Consider the following 25,443-nt stretch of genomic DNA (forward strand, 5'->3'; position numbering starts at 1 on the left):
GGTGCATCCTGTTTCCATTGATCATCCTTGAGATGTTTCTACAACTTGACTGGAGTCCACCTGTGGTAAATGCCATTGATTGGAAATTATTTGGAAAGGCACACACCTGTCTATATAAGGTCCCACAGTTGACAGTGCATGTCAGAGGAAAAACCAAGCTATGAGGTCGAAGGAATTGTCAATAGAGCTCCGAGACGACAGGATTGTGTCGAGTAACAGATCTGGGGAAGGGTACCAAAAAATTTCTGCAGCATTGAAGGTCCCCAAGAACACAGTGGCCTCCATTACTCTTAAATGGAATTAGTTTGGAACCACCAAGAATCTTCCTATAGCTGGCTGCCCGACCAATCTGAGCAATCAGGGGGGAGGGCCTTGGTCAGGGAGGTGACCAAGAACCAGATGGTCACTCTGACAGAGCTCCAGAGTTCCTCTGTGGATATGGGAGAACCTTCCAAAAGGACAACCATCTCTGCAGCACTCCACCAATCAGGCCTTTATGGTAGAGTGGCCAGACGGAAGCCACTCCTCAGTAAAAGGCATATGACAGCCAAAAGGCACCTAAAGGACTCTCAGACCATGAGAAACAAGATTCTCTGCTCTGATGAAACCAAGATTGAACTCTTTGGCCTGAATGCCAAGTGTCACGTCTGGAGGAAACCAGGCATCATCCCTACAGTGAATCATGGTGTTGGCAGCATCATGCTGTGGGGATGTTTTTCAGCGGCAGGGGCTGGGAGACTAGTCAGGATCGAGGGAAAGATGAACGGAGCAAAGTACAGAGAGATCCTGGACGAAAACCTGCTCCGGAGCGCGCAGGACCTCCGACTGGGGCGAAGGTTCACCTTCCAACAGGACAACAACCATATGCACACAGCCAAGACAACGCAGCAGTGGCTTCGGGTCTCTGGAGAGACCTGAAAATAGCTGTGCAGCGACACTCCCCATCCCACCTGACAGAGCTTGATAGGATCTGCAGAGAAGAATGGGAGAAACTCCTGAAATAGAGGTGTGCCAAGCTTGTAGTGTCATGCCCAAGAAGACTTGAGGCTATAATCGCTGCCAAAGGTGCTTCAACAAAGTACTGAGTAAAGGGTCTGAATACTTATGAAAATGTGATATTTCAGTTATTTAAATACATTTGCAAAAAATTCTAAACCAGTTTTTGCTTTGTCATTATGGGGTGTTGTGTGTAGATTGAGGGGGGAAAAAACAATTTATTCAATTTGAGAAAACTACCTTCTCCTCCCCTGCTACTCCCCCTATGCACATCCTCCCCACTCCCCCTATGGACATCCCCCAAATGGTCAGTTACCTTACCTGCTGCTCCCCCTGTGGACATTTCCCACCTCACCACCCCCCAATGAACTTTTACTCTTATAATAATAATAAACTCTTCCCCACCCCAACGACATTCATCACTGTTGCAGTTGATAATATGTACAGTGCATTTGGAAAGTATTCTGACCCATTGACTTTTTCCACATTTTGTTATGTTACAGCGCTATTCTAAAATTAATTAAATTGTTTTTTCCCCCTCAATCTACACACACTACCCCATAATGACAAAGCAAAAACAGGTATAGAATTATTTGCAAATGTATTTTTTATTTAAACATATCACCTGAGCTCAATTTAGAGTCTCATAGCGAAAGATCTGAATACTTATGTAAATAAGGTATTTTTTATTTTATTTTAAATTTGCTAAGATTTCTAATAACCTGTTTTTGCTTTGTCATTATGGGGTATTGTGTGTAGATTGATGAGGGGAAAAAAATGTAATCCATTTTAATACACTGCTCAAAAAAATACAGGGAACACTTAAACAACACAATGTAACTCCAAGTCAATCACACTTCTGTGAAATCAAACTGTCCACTTAGGAAGCAACACTGATTGACAATACATTTCACATGCTGTTGTGCAAATGGAATAGACAACAGGTGGAAATTATAGGCAATTAGCAAGACACCCCCCAATAAAGGACTGGTTTTGCAGGTGGTGATCACAGACCACTTCTCAGTTCCTATGCTTCCTGGCTGATGTTTTGGTCACTTTTGAATGCTGGCGGTGCTTTCACTCTAGTGGTAGCATGAGACGGAGTGTACAACCCACACAAGTGGCTCCGGTAGTGCAGCTCATCCAGGATGGCACATCATTGCGAACTGTGGCAAGAAGGTTTGCTGTGTCTGTCAGCGTAGTGTCCAGAGCATGGAGGCACTGCCAGGAGACAGGCCAGTACATCAGGAGACGTGGAGGAGGCCGTAGGAGGGCAACAACCCAGCAGCAGGACTGCTACCTCCGCCTTTGTGCAAGGAGGAGCAGGAGGAGCACTGCCAGAGCCCTGCAAAATGACTTCCAGCAGGCCACAAATGTGCATGTGTCTGCTCAAACGGTCAGAAACAGACTCCATGAGGGTGGTATGAGGGCCCGACGTCCACAGGTGGGGGTTGTGCTTACAGCCCAACACCGTGCAGGACGTTGGCATTTGCCAGAGAACACCAAGATTGGCAAATTCGCCACTGGCGCCCTGTGCTCTTCACAGATGAAAGCAGGTTCACACTGAGCACATGTGACAGACGTGACAGAGTCTGGAGACGCCGTGGAGAACGTTCTGCTGCCTGCAACATCCTCCAGCATGACCGGTTTGGCGGTGGGTCAGTCATGGTGTGGGGTGGCATTTCTTTGGGGGGCCGCACAGCCCTCCATGTGCTCGCCAGAGGTAGCCTGACTGCCATTAGGTACCGAGATGAGATCCTCAGACCCCTTGTGAGACCATATGCTGGTGCGGTTGGCCCTGGGTTCCTCCTAATGCAAGACAATGCTAGACCTCATGTGGCTGGAGTGTGTCAGCAGTTCCTGCAAGAGGAAGGCATTGATGCTATGGACTGGCCTGCCCGTTCCCCAGACCTGAATCCAATTGAGCACATCTGGGACATCATGTCTCGCTCCATCCACCAACGCCACGTTGCACCACAGACTGTCCAGGAGTTGGCGGATGCTTTAGTCCAGGTCTGGGAGGAGATCCCTCAGGAGACCATCCGCCACCTCATCAGGAGCATGCCCAGGCGTTGTAGGGAGGTCATACAGGCACGTGGAGGCCACACACACTACTGAGCCTCATTTTGACTTGTTTTAAGGACATTACATCAAATTAAAGTGTGGTTTTCCACTTTAATTTTGAGGGTGACTCCAAATCCAGACCTCCATGTGTTGATACATTTGATTTCCATTGATAATTTTTGTGTGATTTTGTTGTCAGCACATTCAACTATGTAAATAAAAAAGTATTTAATAAGATTATTTCACTCATTCAGATCTAGGATGTTTTTTTAGTGTTCCCTTTATTTTTTTTGAGCAGTGTATAAGGCTGTAACGTAACAAAATGTGGAAAAAGTCAAGGTGTCTGAATACTTGGATGTCCATAGGGGGAGTGGGGAGGATGTCCATAGGGGGAGTAGCAGGGGTGAGGGGGGAGCAGGTAGCTGGCTAGTGCTGTCTTCTGCAGCCTGATGGTCTGAGGGTAGAAACTATTGGCCAGTCTTTCAGTTTTTGCCATGATGCTCCTGTACTGCCTGCGTCTGAGTGATTGAAGCGGAGAGAACAGGGCATGGCTGGGGTGGCTGGAGTCCCTGATTATCTTCTTGGCCTTCCTGCGACACCTGGTGTTGTAGGTTTCCTGTAAGGCAGGCAGTGTGCACCCAATGGTGCTTTCGGCTGCACGTATCACCCTCTGAAGAGCCTTGCGGTCCGCGGCGGTGGAGTTGCCGAACCAGGCTGTGATGCAGCCCGACAGTATACTCACGATGGTGCTCCTGTAGAGCACTGGGAGTGCCGTTTGGGACAGGCCAAATTTCTTCAATATCCTGAGGTTGAAGAGTCACTGTCGTGCCTTTACTACGATGTCCGTTTGGTTAGACCATTTCAGCTTCTCTGAGATGTGTACGCCGAGAAATGTTGAAGTTGTTGACCGTCTCCACGGCAGCCCCATTGATGAGGATGGGGGCGTGTCCAGCCTGGGTCCTCCTGAAGTCCACAGTCAGCTCCTTTGTTTTGCTGGCTATGAGGGAGAGGTTGTTTACCTGGCACCACGTTGTCAGAGTGCCTACCTCCTCCCTGGAGGCGGTCTCGTCGTTGTTGGTAATCAGGCCTACTACTGTTGTGTCGTCAGCGAACTTGATGATGGAGTTGGAACTGTGTGAGGCCACGCAGTGGTGGGTATACAGGGAGTACAGGATGGGACTGAGGATTCACCCTTGTGGGGCCCCCGTGTTGAGAATCAGTGTCGCGGAGGTAATGTTGCCTACCTTCACCACCTGGGGGCGGCCCGTCAGGAAGTCCAGGACCCAGTTGCATAGGGAGGAGTTCAGACCCAGGGCCGTGAGCCATGTAATGAGCTTATAGGGCACTATGGTATTGACATGTGATCTGAAAAATTATTTATTTATTAATACTGATGTGTTATAGAACTCGAGCAGGGATGCCCTGAACTGAAGTCAATAGTTAAAACGTGTAAAATTAAAACAATTTTGAATTCATCTGACCTATGCATTTTCTAACAATAGCTCAACACTTATATTATGGAAAAAATGAATGAATGTAAATAATTTAAAAGCAATAATGATAACTTTGCCTCCTGATAAGAACTTCATTTCAGAACGCAAACACAGCAGATGTTCCCGGTTCCTCTTCTCTGTGAGCATAAGTTGTGAACTCAGTGTGGTGAGTATAGCTCTCCACTAAGCTCCACAGACAGACTGGGCTATGGGCCCACTCCGAAATGCTGCTCATATATAATTGATGTGGGTGGTGCCTTTAACAATGAACTGTAACAGCTGTTTGGGAAAGAGGAAGAGATGCGTTAACCGGTGTGTGTGTGTGTGTGTGTGGAGCTTCTCAGCAATGATTAAAAGCAGAGGGTCTGAAATACAATCGCAGTCAATGCAAATTATCTAGACCCCATCTTGATCTAGAAGTTCATGCCAAATGCAGACTGGCTGATATTCTAATGCACATATTTAGTGAGACATATTGCAAAGAAAAAGTTGTGCAATTACCAACAGTGTGGGATGTTGAAATTTGAATTCCTTGATATTAGAGTTAAGTTGAACATAAGTGTGTGCGTTGCTGCATAATTGAGTCCCTATCCTGAATCTTTATCTTCTAGAGCCGACAATAGGTTGGTTTTAAAAAAGTGCTTAGGTAGACTATTGGTTCTCTATATTATTAGTGATTGAACAATTTATAGGCTCACCTAGGTCTTCCTAATTTATGGTGACGTCTTATTATGAATCCCACTTTCTTGGCGGACTCTGCTGTTTTGACTAGCCCACTAGTACATCTGCAGCAGAAGGGGTCATTAGTGTGCGATGGTTAGGCATGCACATCAGGGTTTCCGTTTGGCGCTGGACAACGTGACGGCAAGATTTTTTAATTTACCGGACATCCATATGCATTGGGTGCGTAACGCATTAGGGCGTCCACCCACGGTGCTCAAAATCACATTAGGGCGTCCACCCACGGTGCTCAAAATCACATTTCGATTATTGTAATTCATCTTAACAGAATAGAAATTAGCCTTTAAAGTTGTAATAAAGTAGAATGATGTTCCTATACCAACATGACAGGTTTTTATTGAAAAGCAAAACATCCCTGCTGCAAATCTTGTATAGTATAATTTGCGAACGACCTGGCCTATAGGCTATTTGTATGAACATTTTAATTAATAAATAACGAAACACAGCTCTTTTCAAATACAATCTAGGCCTCTCAAATACAATCCAGGCTTAAAAAATAACAAAAAATGGCTGTCTACGAACACAGCCAGCCTGTCATGGCTTGAAGGGATCCAGCTTTTGTCAAATTAATGTCAGATTTGACTTTTCGTAGCAGGTTAGGACAATTTACACAGCAGATTTGGAGAATTAACCTAGCAAGTTAGGAAAATTAGGTTAAGGTTAGTTAAAGGTTTAGGGTTAGGATTCACTACACTGAACAAAAATATAAACGCAACATGTAAAGTGTTGGTCCCATGTTTCATGAGCTGAAATAAGAGATCCCAGAAATGGTCCATACGCACAAAAAGCTTATTACGCTCAAATGTTGTGCACAAATTTGTTTACATCCCTTTTAGTGAGCATTTTCCTTTGCCAAGATAATCCATCCACCTTACATTTACGTCATTTAGCAGACGCTCTTATCCAGAGCGACTTACAAATTGGTGCATTCACCCTATAGCCAGTGGGATAACCACTTTACAATAAAATTTTTTTTTTTTTTTTTTTTTTTTTGGGGGGGGGTAGAAGGATTACTTTATCCTATCCCAGGTATTCCTTAAAGAGGTGGGGTTTCAAATGTCTCCGGAAGGTGGTGAGTGACTCCGCTGTCCTGGCGTCGTGAGGGAGCTTGTTCCACCATTGGGGTGCCAGAGCAGCGAACAGTTTTGACTGGGCTGAGCGGGAACTATGCTTCCGCAGAGGAAGGGGAGCCAGCAGGCCAGAGGTGGATGAACGCAATGCCCTCGTTTGGGTGTAGGGACTGATCAGAGCCTGAAGGGTACGGAGGTGCCGTTCCCCTCACTGCTCCATAGGCAAGCACCATGGTCTTGTAACGGATGCGAGCTTCAACTGGAAGCCAGTGGAGTGTGCGGAGGAGGGGGGTGACGTGAGAGAACTTGGGAAGGTTGAACACCAGACGGGCTGCGGCATTCTGGATGAGTTGTAGGGGTTTAATGGCACAGGCAGGGAGCCCAGCCAACAGCGAGTTGCAGTAATCCAGACGGGAGATGACAAGTGCCTGGATTAGGACCTGTGCCGCTTCCTGTGTAAGGCAGGGTCGTACTCTCCGAATGTTGTAGAGCATGAACCTGCAGGATCGGGTCACCGCCTTGATGTTAGCGGAGAACGACAGGGTGTTGTCCAGGGTCACGCCAAGGCTCTTCGCACTCTGGGAGGAGGACACAACGGAGTTGTCAACCGTGATGGCGAGATCATGGAACGGGCAGTCCTTCCCCGGGAGGAAGAGCAGCTCCGTCTTGCCGGGGTTCAGCTTGAGGTGGTGATCCGTCATCCATACTGATATGTCTGCCAGACATGCAGAGATGCGATTCGCCACCTGGTTATCAGAAGGGGGAAAGGAGAAGATTAGTTGTGTATCGTCAGCGTAGCAATGATAGGAGAGGCCATGTGAGGATATGACAGAGCCAAGTGACTTGGTGTATAGGGAGAAAAGGAGAGGGCCTAGAACTGAGCCCTGGGGGACACCAGTGGTGAGAGCACGTGGTGCGGAGACAGCTTCTCGCCACGCCACTTGGTAAGAGCGACCGGTCAGGTAGGACGCAATCCAGGAGTGAGCCGCGCCGGAGATGCCCAGCTCGGAGAGGGTGGAGAGGAGGATCTGATGGTTCACAGTATCAAAGGCAGCAGACAGGTCTAGAAGAGCAGAGGAGAGAGAGTTAGCTTTAGCAGTGCGGAGAGCCTCCGTGACACAGAGAAGAGCAGTCTCAGTTGAATGACCAGTCCTGAAACCTGACTGGTTTGGATCAAGAAGGTCATTCTGAGAGAGATAGCAAGAGAGTTGGCTAAAGACGGCACGCTCAATAGTTTTGGAAAGAAAAGAAAGAAGGGATACTGGTCTGTAGTTGTTGACATCAGTGGGATCGAGTGTTGGTTTTTTTGAGAAGGGGTGCAACTCTCGCTCTCTTGAAGACGGAAGGGACATAGCCAGCGGTCAAGGATGAGTTGATCAGCGAGGTGAGGTAGGGGAGAAGGTCACCGGAGATGGTCTGGAGAAGAGAGGAGGGGATGGGGTCAAGCGGGCAGGTTGTTGGGCGGCCTGCAGTCACTAGTCGCAGGATTTTATCTGGAGAGAGAGGGAGAAAGAAGTCAAAGCATAGGGTAGGGCAGTGTGAGCAGGACCAGCAGTGTCATTAGACTTAACAAACGAGGATCGGATGTCGTCAACCTTCTTTTCAAAGTGGTTGACGAAGTCATCCACAGAGAGAGGGAGGAGGGGGATTCAGCAGTGAGGAGAATGTGGCAAAGAGCTTCCTAGGGTTAGAGGCAGATGCTTGGAATTTAGAGTGGTAGAAAGTGGCCTTAGCAGCAGAAACAGATGAAGAAAATGTAGAGAGGAGGGAGGAAAAGATGCCAGGTCGGCAGGGAGTTTAGTTTTCTTCCATTTCCGCTCAGCTGCCCGGAGCTCTGTTCTGTGAGCTCGCAATGAGTCATCAAGCCACGGAGCTGGAGGGGAGGACCGAGCCGGCCGGGAGGATAGGGGACACAGGGAGTCAAAGGATGCAGAAAGGGGAGGAGAGGAGGGTTGAGGAGGCAGAATCAGGAGATTGGAGGGAGAAGGATTGAGCAGAGGGAAGAGATGATAGGATGGAAGAGGAGAGAGTAGTGGGAGAGAGAGAGCGAAGGTTGCGGCGGCGCGTTACCATCTGTGTAGGGGCAGAGTGAGTAGTGTTGGAGGAGAGCGAGAGAGAAAAGGATACAAAGTAGTGGTCGGAGACATGGAGGGGAGTTGCAGTAAGATTAGTAGAAGAGCAACATCTAGTAAAGATGAAGTCAAGCGTATTGCCTGCCTTGTGAGTAGGGGGGGACGGTGAGAGGGTGAGGTCAAAAGACGAGAGGAGTGGAAAGAAGGAGGCAGAGAGAAATTAGTCAAATGTAGACGTAGGGAGGTTGAAATCCCCCAAAACTGTGAAGGGTGAGCCATCCTCAGGAAAGGAACTTATCAAGGCGTCAAGCTCATTGATGAACTCTCCAAGGGAACCTGGAGGGCGATAGATGACAAGGATATTAAGCTTAAATGGGCTAGTGACTGTGACAGCGTGGAATTCAAATGAGGAGATAGACAGATGGGTTAGGGGAAGAATTGAGAATGACCACTTGGGAGAGATGAGGATTCCTGTGCCACCACCCCTCTGACCAGATGCTCTCGGGGTATGCGAGAACACATGGTCAGACGAGGAGAGAGCAGTAGGAGTAGCAGTGTTTTCAGTGGTAATCCATGTTTCCGTCAGCGCCAGGAAGTCGAGGGACTGGAGGGTAGCATAGGCTGGGATGAAGTCATCCTTGTTGGCAGCAGAACGGCAGTTCCAGAGGCTGCCTGAGACCTGGAACTCCAGGTGTGTGGTGCGTGCAGGGACCACCAGGTTAGAGAGGCAGCAGCCACGCGGTGTGAGGTGTTTGTGTAGGCAGAGGCATAGTTGACAGGCTGTAGCAGATGGCTACAATAATGCAGAGGAGATCGGAATGAAATGAACTAAACATCTGGGAAAGGAGAGAGCAGGGCCTCCCTCACCAAAAAAATATAACTCTCCCAACTTCCACCTCAGAAACTATAATTGTTTCACTGAGCCACCCGAATAAAACTCTCCCAACTTCCACTTTAGAAATTAGAATTGTTGTAAACTACAGCGGTTCAATGTTTCAAGGAATAGACTCAACTTATTTTATTCAGCTAGCTAACTATGATGCCATAGCTAACTAGCATGCTAGCATCCAATAACACACAGTTTAGCACCAATACTTGGTTACAACAAACTACCAATAGTGTGTTAACACACTAAACAGATAATTCGTGTCCGTGTCTAGTTCTTACATAACGCAGCAATAATTAAACGTTGGCTAGCTAGCACAAATATATTGTATTTAGCTACTACAGTACAGCTAGCTGGTAGTGTTGGCTAGCTAGCAATGGCTGCTGTGTTGACTTTGTTTGAAAAACGGCGTCGCTGCGAACGAATGTAGCTGGCTAAAAGGATATTGTATTTAGTTGCTACCGTTGCTAATAGCTACTCGCCAGCTAGTTCAGGAGGTGAGTTAGCTAGCTAGCTTCGTGCTACACCCCGCACCGCCGAATACAAAAGTAACCTACAATAACTACATACAACAACTACCCACAACAGCCCACGATGCCTACCTATAATACCTAGTAATATACAGCCCACGATGCTTACCTATAATACCTAACTACAATCAAATGACAGGTGTGGTATATCAAGAAGCTGATTAAACAGCATGATCATTACACAGGTGCACCTTGTGCTGGGGCAATAAAAGAATGCTCTAAAGTGTGCAGTTTTGTCACACAACACAATGCCACAGATGTCTCAAGTTTTGAGGGAGTGTGTAATTGGCATGTTGACTGCAGGAATGTCCACCAGAGCTGTTGCCAGATAATTTAATGTTAATTTCTCTACCATAAGCAGCCTCCAACGTCGTTTTAGAGAATTTGACAGTACATCCCACCGGCCTCACAACCGCAGACCACATGTATGCTGTCGTGTGGTCGAGCGGTTTGCTGATGTTAACGTTCTGAACAAAGTGCCCCGTGGTGGTGGGGTTATGGTATGGGCAGGCATAAGCTACGGACAACAAACACAATTGCATTTTATCGATGGCAATTTGAATGCACAGAGATACCGTGACGAGATCCAGAGGCCCATTGTCGTGCCATTCATCCACCGCCATCACCTCATGTTTCAGCATGATAAAGCACGGCCCCCATGACACAAGGTTCTGTACACAATTCCTGGAAGCTGAAAATGTCCCAGTTCTTCCATGGCCTGCATACTCACCAGACATGTCACCCATTGAGCATTTTTGGGATGCTCTGGATCGACATGTACGACAGCGTGTTCCAGTTCCCGCCAATATCCAGCAACTTCGCACAGCCATTGAAGAGGAGTGGGACAACAGGCCACAATCGACAGACTCATCAACTCTATACGAAGGAGATGTGTAGCGCTGCATGAGGCAAATGGTGGTCACCAGACACTGACAGGTTTTCTGATCCATGACCCTACCTCTTTTTAAGGTATCCGTGACCAACAGATGTCTGTATTCCCAGTTGTGAAATCCATAGGTTAGGGCCTTATTTATTTATTTATTTATTAATTTATTTAATTTTACTGATTTCTTTATATGAACTGTAACTCAATAAAATCTTTGAAATTGTTGCATGTTGCGTTTTATTTTTGTTCAGTATAAAATGCAAAACAATTGAACTTTTGACGTTAATTTGACAAAAGCTGGATGCCTTCTAGCCATGATTGGGCCGGTCCTCCCCACTCCCCATTCCCGCTGCTATTCAGCACTTCAGCAGTGGAAAGAGGACAATCTAGGCGGCCACAAAATGAAGAAATTATAAAACTGATGTTGGACAATTAAATTGAAATTCGTTAAGGCTGGTTCATTGAGAGAAATCTTATTTTACAGTGTTCCTGTGAAATGAGGCCCGCGCCATGCATTTATGAAAGCACTTGTTTCCAAAACTTGAATTATATCTCACTCTTTTTACAGTTCTATTGGATGTTAATAAATGTTATGTTTATTGTAATTTGAACTATCGTGGGGACCTGACTCTTGTCATGTGTGATATACGTGGCTTATTGATAACAACTCTGTTTGCTACTATAGGCAGTTGGCTGCCTAGTGATTGTAACATTGTAATTCTTCTATGTGAATAGTTTGCAACAATGTTTTGTTTCCAAGTGCTACTGAATAAGATCAACTGAAATGCATCAATTGCACATTATACATATCATTACTCTAGTCTATCAATCCATTCCAAATCTTTATACTATACATGACGTAGAGGCAGCATATTTTGATCTTGCCTCTAATTTACTTGCGTGTGTGGCGGACCTTGGCCTGCTCAAAGTAAGCCGCAGCTGTTGGGTAGTCAATGCTGTCCGACAATTTTATTTATTGGCTTTTCATTTCTTTTATCGGCTAAAAGCCGACATTTACCGGCTAACGGAAACCCTGCCGGGACAATACCAGTAACACTCGCTAGTATCTTGGCAAGGAAAAAAACCACTAAGCGGATTTAACTTCTGTAGGAAAACAGCCCTAATGTTGTCATTGAGTCATTTTCCAAGCTATTAGCACACAATATTTTACATAAAGCAGGTTTTTAAAGGACCAAAGAGTTTGGTCTACTTAGTGTTTTCATTTTCACCACGGAAAAAATATTGCGATACCGGTATCGTCACAGACCTAGTTCACAAGCTAAGATTGCTTGAAATATTTTTACCCTTGGAGAGGGTGGTTACAAGCAGATTGCGTAAGTGTGGAACCTTGCCGATATCGTGGAACATTTTCACTCTCTCTTCTCTTGCTAAATTAATTGGTTGTTGGAACAGTGCGTTCACATCAAGACTCATGAAAAAGTGTAAAACCAATGTGTCCTCAGACTTGTAGAGCGGTGGGGGCATGGAGGAAGTGGGATAGCAAACTCCCAAGGCAGGGATTACATTGCCCATCCTCCGATGTAGTTATTTTCACCTATTAATGACATTTGGGATGGAAGAGGTGGCACAGCTCTCCACTGTTACAGCGGAAGTGACATTTTATTCCTGTGCCATTTCTATCACAAAGCTGGTACCAGACATACTTTTCATGCAGTGTTATAACCTTGTGTTTTCAGTGTAAATCTGTCTGGTACTTTTTGACCTTGCTTGCCTAGACTTATTTGTTCTGTGACACACATTGTCTGCTGTCTTTTGCAAATCCACCCCATATGCCTGCTGGGGGAGTAGAGATCACAAGCCAGCATCCTCAAAAAAACTAAACCGAATGGCCAGGAAGCTCCCATCATCTCCTCCCAGACCTGTCCTAGATTAGGAAACATAAGGGTGGGGGCACAAAAGTTGTTCTCCTCTCATCCCGACTTAGTTAGAGCTTTGCACCATTACTGGCAGAATATCCCGCCTGAGAGTGGCTGAAGGGGAAAGCTAATTTGTAGTGTGACACAAACTGCCAGATCATATTTGGAGAGAGGGCGAGGGAGCAAGAGGAAGCTGGCAGAGGAGGGGCATCCTCTGTCCTCAACGAAAATTAGATTTTAGGATCACTTTACACAAACCAGTCTGGGAGTTGAGTAATGAGAGTGGTTGAAATGGTATGGCCATGCTGGACGAGTGATGTCGATTTGATCGATGACAGTATATGGCACAAGAGTGCCTTTTTAAAAAACCCAGGTCAGCTATAATATTCACTAAGCCTAGAACAGTTTAAGAAAGAATGCCACAGTACCCGCACCTGACAAAGCCATCCATCCTATGGATGTTTGCCCCATCTCATCCCAGTGGCATATTACTCTGTTCTCTTAAAATGCAAATCACAGTATGTTGGCAGCAATGGCAGGAATCTGGGCCAATTTTATTGCTGAAAGGCTTTGAGGTTTAATTTCGCAGTAAATAAATGTATTAGTTTGGCATTTTGAATGTGAAGGCATATTGCATGACAATAAAAAGTATCCACTTATCCCACATTCTGTGTATGAGACAAATAAATACATCTTACGCAACATTTTGATTATTGTTGCTTTTGATTTTTGTTTGTCAGAAAAGCCAGCCATTTAATTTTAATTAGGCTACTTAACAATAAGGGAACATTTTAATAATGGTTTCTTGCTGCAGTAATATGGTTACTCCACTTACATTAATGTATTTTGCTGTTGTTGATATTGTTGTTAAAACATTTTCATGCTTGGACAGTCTAAGTCATGGGAATTGTACTGCTTTTTGGCAGTTGTTTTTGAAGTGGTTTTTAAATTTAGTCTACATTTTCTAACTTATACGGAGCCACTGGAGATAACATTTGTCTACACGGTTCCAGATTTCAGTTATCTGGAGGATAGTGAACTTTCTCAACATTTTAATTGACAACTGTGCTCAACTCTCTCAATTAAAGCAGGAAGCACCAATGACTCGGTCAATAAAAAAGTGGTCAGATGAAGCAGATGTTAAGCTACAGGACAGACTGGAATATGTTCTGGGATTCTTCTGATGGCATTGAGGAGTACACCACATCAGTCACTGGCTTCATCAATAAGTGCATCGATGATGTCATCCCCACAGTGACTGTACGTGCATACCCCAACCAGGAGCCATGGATTACAGGCAACATCCGCACTGAGCTAAAGGGTAGAGCTGCCGCTTTCACGGTGCAGGACTCTAACCCGAAAGCTTATAAGAAATCCCGCTAAGCCCTCCGACGAACCATCAAACATGCAAAGCGTCAGTACAGGACTAAGATCGAATCGTACTACACCGGCTCCGACGCTCATCGGATGTGGCAGGGCTTGCAAACTATTACAGACTACAAAGGGAAGCACAGCCACGAGCTGCCCAGTGACGCGAGCCTACCAGACAAGATAAATTACTTAAATGCTCGCTTCGAGGCAAGTAACACTGAAACATGCATGAGAGCATCAGCTGTTCCGGACGACTGTGTGATCACGCTCTCTGTAGCCGATGTGAGTAAGACCTTTAAACAAGGCCGCAGACAGATTACCAGGACGTGTACTCCGAGCATGCGCTCACCAACTGGCAAGTGTCTTCACTGACATTTTCAACCTCTTCAACCTCTCCCAACATGTTTCAAGCAGACCACCATAGTCCCTGTGCCCAAGAACACTAAGTTAACCTGCCTAAATGACTACCGACCTGTAGCACTCACGTCTGTAGCCATGAAGTGCTTTGAAAGGCTGGTCATGGCTCACATCCCTGAAACTCTAGGCCCACTCCAATTTGCATACCACCCCAACAGATCCACAGATGATGCAATCTCTATTGCGCTCCACACTACCCTTTCACACCTGGACAAAAGGAACACCTATGTGAGAATGCTATTCATTGATTACAGCTCAGCGTTCAACACCATAGTGCCCTCAAAGCTCATCACTAAGCTAAGGACCCTGGGACTAAACACCTCCCTCTGCAACTGGATCCTGGACTTCCCGACGGGCCGCCCCCAGGTGGTAAGGGTAGGTAACAACACATCCGCCACGCTGATCCGCAACACTGGGGCCCCTCAGGGGTGCGTGCTCAGTCTCCTCCTGTACTCCCTGTTCACCCATGACTGCATGGCCATTCACGACTTCAACACCATCATTTAAGTTTGCCGATGACACAACGGTGGTAGGCCTGATCACCGACAACAACGAGACAGCCTATAGGGAGGAGGGTCAGAGACTTGGCCGTGTGGTGCCAGGACAACAACTGCTCCCTCAACGTGATCAAGACAAAGGAGATGATTGTGAACTAAAAAGAAAAGGACCGAACCCATTTTGCATGGGTCCTCAGATCCTCAAAATGTTCTACAGCTGCACTATTGAGAGCATCCTGACTGGTTGCATCACTGCCTGGTATGGCAACTGCTCGGCCTCCGACCGCAAAGCACTACAGAGGGTAGTGCGTACGGCCCAGTACATCACTGGGGCCAAGCTTCCTGCCATCCAGGACCTCTATACCAGGCAGTGTCAGAGGAACTCCAACCACCCTACTCATAGACTGTTCTCTCTGCTACCGCATGGCAAGCGGTACCGGAGCGCCAAGTCTAGGTCCAAGAGGCTTCTAAACAGCTTCTACCCCCGAGCCATAAGACTCCTGAACATTTAATAAAATGGCTACCCAGACTATTTTCATTGCCCCCCTCCCTTTTACGCTGCTGCTACTCTCTGTTTATTATCTATGCATAGCCACTATAATAACTCTACCTACATGTACATATTACCTCAACTAACCCCACATTGACTCGGTACCGGTACCCCCTGTATATAGCCTCGCTATTGTTATTTTACTGCTGCTCTTTAATTATTTGTTACTTTTATTTCTTTTTTTAGGTATTCTTTCTTAAAACTGCATTGTTGGTTAAGGGCTTGTAAGTAAGCATTTCACTGTAAGGTCTACACCTGTTGTATTCAGCACATGTGACAAATATAATGTGATTTGATTTTTGATTTGATTCTCATACATTGCATACAGTGTACCCTATACAAGTGAAGTGTATTTGTTTGTTAAAGCACAAATGAACGTACACAAGTCGCTGCTTCACTAGGTATGTGTGGCATGCCCACTCTGTCCATTTAGCTGTGCTAGACGGATTGAGCTCATAAAGCTGTCACAGAGGAAAACACAGGGTCTGCCCCCAAGGCCCTGGCCCTACATTGCTACTACTTCACTGCTTTACTTAATTAAAATGGCCCAGCTTAAATCTTCCCTGCAAGCAGCTGTGATCACCCCTTGCTTGTATGGGCCATACACTATGCACGGTGTCTACCCCTCCCTCACCAGCCATCACCATGGTCCTCACTGGACCCAAGTAGACCCACTGGTATTGGTTCCATGACAGACATCCTTTGGCTAGGTTATTGGAAGGAGAGCTATGCTCCCTCAACCAAGGTGTAGGCAGGGGATAACCAGCTAGAGGAACTGGAGCATGGTCTGCTAGCAGCTAACTGATGATATCCCTCTACTGCCTACTGTATGTGACCCATTTGTTCGCTTTGACACAGCTTGCCATAAGGGTACCCTTTCTTTGTAAAAAAAAAAGGCAAACAAAAGTTTACTGCCCGACTTTTTACCTCTAACACTTTTATACTCCTATTGGGACACAGCTTTTAGAAAATACGTTTTTTTTGTTGAATGCCTAATACAGTATCAATTGCATGACATTGCCAATGCGCTTGTGGATAGTTTGCCCTCTAAAAATGGAATGCATTTTATTTAGTCATTACCAGTATTACTTCCCTTCTCCTTACAGTATCTCAACGCTAGGAGGGGAGTTATGTGTTAATATAGCCGCTGCGCTCAGCCTTCTTTGAGAAATGACTTAATCATGTTTTTGATCTCTCCTCTAGGGAGACAGGAAGGGATTATGCTGGGTGTTGGAATGTAACATTAAGATCAATGCCAAAATAAATAATCAATAGATTAAAAAAAAAAATTAAGAGTCATTTGCCTTTCTCAAGTCTAACTTTCGGTAAATATTTTTGAACAGACTGAAATTAGCATTTGTTTTCATAGCAATGCTGTTTATTGGAAGTGGGAACTATTCTATCTTTATTTTTTTATATATATATACAGGTGCAGCAGTCTGAGACATACATACTAGATATGTAAATTAGCAATATACTATGTCAATGCAGTGTAGACTAGCTTAGGACTTAGTTGAGTGTGTGAGTAATATTACCTGTTTTGTTAAAAAGCATTTATCCCCACTGTCTGAGAGCAACAACAAAAATGTGACTGAATGCTAATCTGTCAACCTTTCTTCTCCTTGCGTTCTCCCTCCAAGCTTCTGAGACATTCACCTGTTTACAAAGTGACCTCTTTGTATAGTTGATGTGCACCAGACATGTACACAGTAGGAGAAACTGAATGCTCACATCTGTCTGTCTCCTCTCCTCCTGCCACTGCAGCTTCTGTCAACGTGCTGGTGCAGAACTGCAAGATCTACAATGATGCCAGCTGTGACATCTCTGCAGACGGGCAGCTCCTGGCCGTGTTCATACCCAGCAGCCAGCGGGGCTTCCCAGACGAGGGCATCCTTGCTATCTACTCTCTGGCGCCTCACAACCTGGGAGAGATGCTCTACTCCAAGAGATTCGGTAAGTCATTGTCTCTCTAAAGCACGTGTCAAACTCATTCTATGGCGGGCCGAGTGTCTGCGGGTTTTCGCTCCTCCCTTGTAATTGATTGAAATTTAAAGGAAAAACCTAAACCCAGCAGACAGCAGGCCCTTCATGTAATGAGTTTGGCACAACTGCTCTAAAGTAACATGGTGGCCCATAATAGTCCATGAGCTAGGCCCCCAAATTTGGGCCATCAGGCTCACTTGGGCTGACAATGTGTCTCATAGTGATTTTTTTTAAGATCTGATTTTTTTGAAGATCTGTGTCCCTAGAGATATAACATGTGTGATAGCAGTGTAGCAATGGTAACTTTCTGTGTTATCACTCTTTATTTCATCCCTCCATCCCATTCTTTTTTCCCATAGGGATTTTACCCCATGACAGTCAGTATACAAGTTAATACCCTTCAATCATAGACAACTGTGAATCTAAGCTTTCCAATCAGAAGCATTTTCATGTCAGAATTACCTGTATAAATGGCTTTAAAAAGGAAACTTTGTTTGACAAGTGGTTTTAAAATGGCACCTGACCACACGACTGAACAGTAGTCCAGGTGCGACACAACTAGGGCCTGTAGGACCTGCCTTGTTGATAGTGCTGTTAAGAATGCAGAGCAGCACTTTATTATAGACACACTTCTCCCCATCCTAGCTGCTGTTGTATCAATATGTTTTGACCGTGACAGTTTACAATCCAGGGTTACTCCAAGCAATTTAGTCTACTGAACTTGCTCAATTTCCACATTATTCATTACAAGATTTAGTTGAGGTTTAGGGTTTAGTGAATGATTTGTCCCAAATACAATGCTTTTAGTTTTGAAATATTTATGACTAACTTATTCCTTGCCAGCCATTCTGAAACGAACTGCAGCTCTTTGTTAAGTGTTGCAGTCATTTCAGTCGCTGTAGTAGCTGACGTGTTGAGTCATCCGCATACATAGACACACTGGCTTTACTCAAAGCCAGTGGCATGTCGTTAGTAAAGATTCAAAAAAGTAAGGGGCCTAGACAGCTGCCCTGGGGAATTCCTGATTCTACCTGGATTTTGTTGGAGAATCTTCCATTAAAGAGGACCCTCTGTGTTCTGTTAGACAGGTAACTCTTTATCCACAATATAGCAGGGGGTGTAAAGCCATAACACATACATTTTTGCGGCAACAGACTATAATCGATAATGTCAAAAGCCGCACTGAAGTCTAACAAAACAGCCCCCATAATCTTTTTATCATCAATATTTTTTCAAAAAGCTTACTAAGGGTTGGTAACAGGCTGATTGGTCGGCTCTTTGAGCCATTTAAGGGGGCTTTACTATTCTTAGGTAGGGGAATAACTTTTGCTTCCCTCCAGGCCTGAGGGCACACACTTTCTAGTAGGCTTAAATTGAAGATATGGCAAATAGGAGTGGCAATATCGTCCGTTATTATCCTCAGTAATTTTCCATCCAAGTTGTCAGACCCCGGTGGCTTGTCATTGTTGATTGAAAATAAAACTTTTTTCACCTCTTCCACACTTATTTTACGGAAATCAAAATTACAATGCTTGTCTTTCATAATTTGGTCAGATATTCTTGGATGTGTAGTGTCAGCGTTTGTTGCTGGCATGTCATGCCTATGTTTGCTAATCTTGCCAATGAAAAAATCATTAAAGTAGTTGATAATATCAGTGGGTTTTGTGATGAATAAGCCATCTGATTCAATGAATGACGGATCGGAGTTTGCCTTTTTGCCCAAAATTTCATTTAAGGTGCTCCAAAGTTTTTTCTATAATTCTTTGTCAATTATAATAATATATAATAATATGCCATTTAGCAGACGCTTTTATCCAAAGCGACTTACAGTCATGCGTGCATACATTTTTGTGTATGGGTGGTCCCGGGGATCGAACCCACTACCTTGGCGTTACAAGCGCCGTGCTCTACCAGCTGAGCTACAGAGGACCACATTATCTTTGTTTCATAGTATAGTTTCTTCTTTTTATTCAGTTTAGTCACATGATTTCTCAATTTGTAGTACGTTTGCCAATTGGTTGTACAGCCATACCTATTTGCCATCTCTTTTGCCTCATCCCTCTCAACCATAAAATGTTTATTCCTCATCAATCCAGGGGGATTTAACCGTTTTTAGTCATTTTCTTAATGGGTGCATGCTTATTAGTAACTGGGATAAGCAATTTCATAAATGTGTCAAGTGCAGCGTCTGGTTGCTCGTCATTACAAACCACGGACCAACAAATATTCTTCACATCAACAACATAGGAATCACTACAAAACCTATTGTATGACCTCTTATACACAATATTAGGCCCAGCCTTTGGAACTTTGGTTTTCCTAGATATGGCTACTATATTGTGATCAATACATGTTGATGATTTCATTCCTGTACTATTTGTAACTAGCCTGGTAGGTTGATTTGATAACCTGAACCAGGTTGCAGGCACTAGTTAAAGTTTGAAGCTTTCTCTTGAGTGGGCAGACCGATGAAAGCCAGTCAATATTTAAATCACCCAGAAAGTTACCTTTCTATTGATATCACATATATTATCAAGCATTTCACACGTTATCCAGATACTGACTGTTAGCACTTGGTGGTCTATAGCAGCTTCCCACCAGAATGGGCTTTAGGTGAGGCAGATTAACCTGTAGCCATATTACTTCAACAGTATTTAATATGAGATCCTCTCTAAGCTTTACAGGAATGTGGTTCTGAATATAGACCTCATCACCACCCCTGTTGGCATTTGTCTTTTCTGTAAATGTTATAACCTTGTATTGCTACCACTGTATCATCAAAGGTATTTTCTAAGTGAGTTTCAGAGATTGTCAGAATATGAATGTCATCTGTTATTGATTTTCATGAACCTTGCTTCTTAAGCTACATATGTTAACGTGGGTTATTTTGTAACACTTTTCTGGGAGGCTTAAGTATTTTTCTTGCTTTACTGGGAAGCTTGGCAAAGGTAGACATACTCTGGTTATTTTTATTAGTGCAGGCTGAGCTGCACACGGTGGACTTCCTGTTAGGGCACACCACCTCAGTGCTAACAGTATTACTCGGTTTCATAGGCATATGATTACTGCATACAATAGCTGTAGGATCAACCAACTTTGAAAGCATCCATGACTATTCACATGTACATGTCCATTTTACATTTTTGAAGATGAAATATTGCAATTATTGATCATAACATCTTCAGAAATCAGTGATTCAAACAGCTTTTTGGGCACCTTCTTACCACAATTATGTGAATAATTTAACATCTGGCCCATGTGGTTGTGTACTCTACATAACTATGAAAATATTTGGACATACTACAATTGTATTTCATACAGGTATGGTCATATGAAATCGTGCAATAACACCCCATTGAGTTGTTTGGCACCATATTGGAAAAAGGCTTCTGTGGGGCTAATGTGTGAATTCTGTGAAGGCCCTGTATCTACAAATCTTCTAGCTATGTGTGTGCAATTTGGTGCCTCTTTCACCAAAGTTACAATCCAAAAACATAGCTGCCCCATTACATTGAATTCTTTGGCTAAGCTTCCAACATTCCATGACCTACTTGTCAAACTAATTTTTAAATGTATTAGGATTTCCTTTTTAAAGCCATTTGTACAGGTCATTCTCATACAGTGCCTTCAGAAAGTATTCACACCCTTTTGACTTTTTCCACATTTTGTTGTGTTACAGCCTGAATTTAAAATGGATTAATTAAAAATGAAAAGCGGAAATGTCAATAGGTATTCAACCCCTTTGTTATGCAAGCCTGCATTATTCAGACCCGTTGACGTTACAGCCTTATTCTAAAATTGATTACATTTCCCCTCCTCAATCTATACACAATACCCCATAATGACAAAGCAAAAGCAGGTTTTTATGAATTTTTGCAAATGTATTAAACATAAAAACAGATAGTATTCAGACCCTTTGCTATGAGACTCGAAATTGAGCTCAGGTGCATCCTGTTTTCATTGATCATCCTATATGTTTCTACAACTTGATTGGAGTCCACCTGTGGTACATTCAATTGATTTGACATGATTTGGAAAGGCACACACCTGTCTATATAAGGTCCCAGAGTTGACAGTGCATGTCAGAGCAAAAACCAAGCCATGAGGTTGAATGAATTGTCCGTAGAGCTCCGAGACAGGATTGTGTCAAGGCACAGATATGGGGAAGAGTACTAAAAAATGTCTGCAGCATTGAAGGTCGCCAAGAACACAGTGGCCTCCATCATTCTTAAATGGAAGAAGTTTGGAACCACCAAGACTCTTCCTAGAGCTGGCCACCCGGCCAAACTGAGCAAATGGGGGAGAAGGGCCTTGGTCAGGAAGGTGACCAAGAGCCCAATGGTCACTCTGACAGAGCTCCAGAGTTCCTCTGTGGAGATGGGAGAACCTTCCAGAAGAACAACCATCTCTGCAGCACTCCACCAAACAGCCCTTTATGGTAGAGTGGTTAGACGGAAGCCACTCCTCAGTAAAAGGCACATGCCAGCCCGCTTGGAGTTTGCCAAATGGCACCTAAAGCACTCTCAGACCATGAGAAACAAGATTCTCTGGTATGATGAAACCAAGGTTGAACTCTTTGGCCTGAATGCCAAGCGTCACGTCTGGGGGAAACCTGGCACCATTCCTACGGTGAAGCATGGTGGTGGCAGAATCATGCTGTGGGGATGTTTTTCAGCGGCAGTTACTGGGAGACTAGTCAGGATCGAGGCAAAGATGAACGGAGCAAAGTACATGATGATAATCTGCTCCATAGCCTCATGACCTCAGACTGGGGCGAAGGTTCACCTTCCAACAGGACAAAGACCCTAAGCGCACAGCCAAGACAAAACCAGTTTTTGCGTTGTCATTATGGGGTATTGTGTGTAGATTGATGAGGGAATACAATTATTTAATCCATTTTAGAATAAGGATGTAATGTAACAAAATTTGGAAAAAGTAAAGGGGTCTGAATACTTTCTGAATACACTGTAAATCAATTCAGGAGTAAGAATGTGCTTAGCAAATAACAAGTTGCATGGACTCACTCTGTGGGCAATAATAGTGTTTAACATACAATTATCTGTAAGTTCCCTCATTCGAGCAGTGAATTTCAAACACAGATTCAACCACAAAGACCAGGGAGGTTTTCCAATGCCTCGCAAAGAAGAGCACCTATTGATATATAAAAGCAGACATATCCCTTTGAGCATGGTGAAGTTATTAATTACACTTTGGATGTTGTATCAATACACCCAGTCACTACAAAGATACAGGCGTCCTTCCTAACTCCGTTGTTGGAGAGGAAAGAAACCGCTCAGAGATTTCACCATGAGGCCAATGGTGACTTTAAAACAGTTACAGTTTAATGGCTCTGATAGGAGAAACCAGAGAATGGATCAACAACATTGCAATTGCTCCACAATACTAACTTAATTGACGGAGTGAAAATAAGGAAGCCTGTACAGATGAAACATATTCCAAAACATGCATCCTGTTTGCAATAAGGCACTAAAGAAAAACTTGGCAAAGAAATTAACTTTATGTCCTGAATTCAAAGCGTTATGTTTGGGGCAAATACAACACATCACTGAGTACCACTCTTCATATTTTCAAGCATGGTGGTGGCTGCATCATGTTATGGATATGCTTGTCATCAGCAAGGACTGGGGAGTTTTTTTAGGATCAAAAGAAACGGAATAGAGGTAAGCACAGGAAAAATCCTAGAGGAAAACCTGGTTCAGTCTGCTTTCCAACAGACACTGGGAAACAAATGTATCTTTCAGCAGGACCATAACCTAAAACACAAGGCCAAATATATACTGGAGTTGCTTACCAAGACGACATTGAATGTTCCTGAGTGGCCTAGTTACAGTTTTGGCTTAAATTGGCTTGAAAATCTATGGCAAGACTTGAAAATGGCTGTCTAGCAATGATCAACAACCAACTTGACAGAGCTTGAAGAATTTTTAAAAGAATGTGTAAATATTGTACAATCCAGGTGTGCAAAGCTCTTAGAGACTTACCCAGAAAGATTCAATCAATCAATCAAATGTATTTATAAAGCCCTTTTTACATCAGCAGATGTCACAAAGTGATATACAGAAACCCAGCCTAAAACCCCAAACAACAAGCAATGCAGATGTAGAAGCTGTATTCGCTGCGAAAGGGGATTCTAACATGTATTGACTCAGGGGTGTGAATACTTATGTAAATTAGATTTCGGTCTTTAATTTTCAATAAATATGCAAACATTTTGTGTAGATTGGAGGGAAAAAAATATTTTAATCTATTTTGAATTCAGGCTGTAACACAACAAAAATTTGGAAATTCAAGGGCTATCAATACTTTCTGAAGGCACTGTATGTACCCTAGAGATCAAAGGTATTTTGACCTGAACATTCAAAAATGTTTCTGACGGAAGGCTGTGAATCTAAGCTTTCCAATGATAAATGATTAAAGGGTATAAGTGAGCAATAACTTGTTGTATACTGCCATTGTTTGTCATAGGGAAAAATTATGGGATGGAGGGATGAAAGAGTTATAACACACAAAGCTCCCATTGCTGCACTGCTCTCACACTTTTTCCAACCGTAGGGACATAGACCTTCAAAAAAAATCACTATGCGACATTGTCAATCAAAGTGAACCCGACCGACCCCCCCCCCCTCCCCCGGCACATGGACTTTAAGGAGCGCTTTGAAATATATGTTCTGTGCTGTCATTCAGTGGTGTCAATACAATCTTAGAGATTAAATCTTTAAAGTCCCTTTTCAGCAGTATTGTTTTAGTATATTAATTAAGGTGTATTAAGCATGAAGATTGATAAAGGTAAATTAAAGCTTTAGATAGGCAACACTTTTTTGGTGTTAAGTAGATATGGGAATGTGGGAGGCCTACTTAATTAGCTTAGTCATAAATGGAAAATGAATTGTGTAGAGCAAGTCTGGTCCCAAAGTATCTGTAACTACAGTAATTTATAGTTTGTACTACTCTCGTGAGCAGTACAAACACTTACCAGTCCTTAAGACTAGGCAATAGCTTAATCAAGTACACAAATATACCTTTTTAGATTTTTAGCAGGTGCAGGCTGCATTCAACAGAGAGGGACTCACCATTTTGGATATACAGTGGGGGAAAAAAGTATTTAGTCAGCCACCAATTGTGCAAGTTCTCCCACTTAAAAAGATGAGAGAGGCTTGTAATTTTCATCATAGGTACACATCAACTATGACAGACAAAATGAGGAAAGAAATTCCAGAAAATCACATTGTAGGATTTTTTATGAATTATTTGCAAATTATGGTGGAAAATATGTATTTGGTCAATAACAAAAGTTTCTCAATACTTTGTTATATACCCTTTGTTGGCAATTACACAGGTCAAACGTTTTCTGTAAGTCTGCACAAGGTTTTCACACACTGTTGCTGGTATTTTGGCCCATTCTTCCATGCAGATCTCCTCTAGAGCAGTGATGTTTTGGGGCTGTCGCTGGGCAACACGGACTTTCAACTCCCTCCAAAGATTTTCTATGGGGTTGAGATCTGGAGACTGGCTAGGCCACTCCAGGACCTTGAAATGCTTCTTACGAAGCCACTCCTTCGTTGCCCGGGCGGTGTGTTTGGGATCATTGTCATGCTGAAAGACCCAGCCACGTTTCATCTTCAATGCCCTTGCTGATGGAAGGAGGTTTTCACTCAAAATCTCACGATACATGGCCCCATTCATTCTTTCCTTTACACGGATCAGTCGTCCTGGTCCCTTTGCAGAAAAACAGCCCCAAAGCATGATGTTTCCACCCCCATGCTTCACAGTAGGAATGGTGTTCTTTGGATGCAACTCAGCATTCTTTGTCCTCCAAACACGACGAGTTGAGTTTTTACCAAAAAGTTCTATTTTGGTTTCATCTGACCATATGACATTCTCCCAATCATCTTCTGGATCATCCAAATGCACTCTAGCAAACTTCAGACGGGCCTGGACATGTACTGGCTTAAGCAGGGGGACACGTCTGGCACTGCAGGATTTGAGTCC

General features: G+C 43.9%; 1 protein-coding gene across 4 annotated transcripts in view; it reads left to right on the forward strand.

Moving 5' to 3' along the window:
* The window catches only part of LOC121573308 (activating molecule in BECN1-regulated autophagy protein 1), a 91,424-nt gene that overhangs the window by 36,508 nt on the left and 29,473 nt on the right, over positions 1–25,443 (forward strand). For all 4 annotated transcript variants that reach the window (XM_045214004.1, XM_045214008.1, XM_045214006.1 and 1 more), the window contains one exon: positions 17,215–17,403. In XM_045214004.1, coding sequence (XP_045069939.1) covers positions 17,215–17,403 — 189 coding nt within the window. The remainder of the gene's footprint in view (positions 1–17,214; positions 17,404–25,443) is intronic.

The sequence above is a fragment of the Coregonus clupeaformis genome, unplaced genomic scaffold, assembly GCF_020615455.1.
Source record: "Coregonus clupeaformis isolate EN_2021a unplaced genomic scaffold, ASM2061545v1 scaf0180, whole genome shotgun sequence".
NCBI lineage: Eukaryota > Metazoa > Chordata > Actinopteri > Salmoniformes > Salmonidae > Coregonus > Coregonus clupeaformis.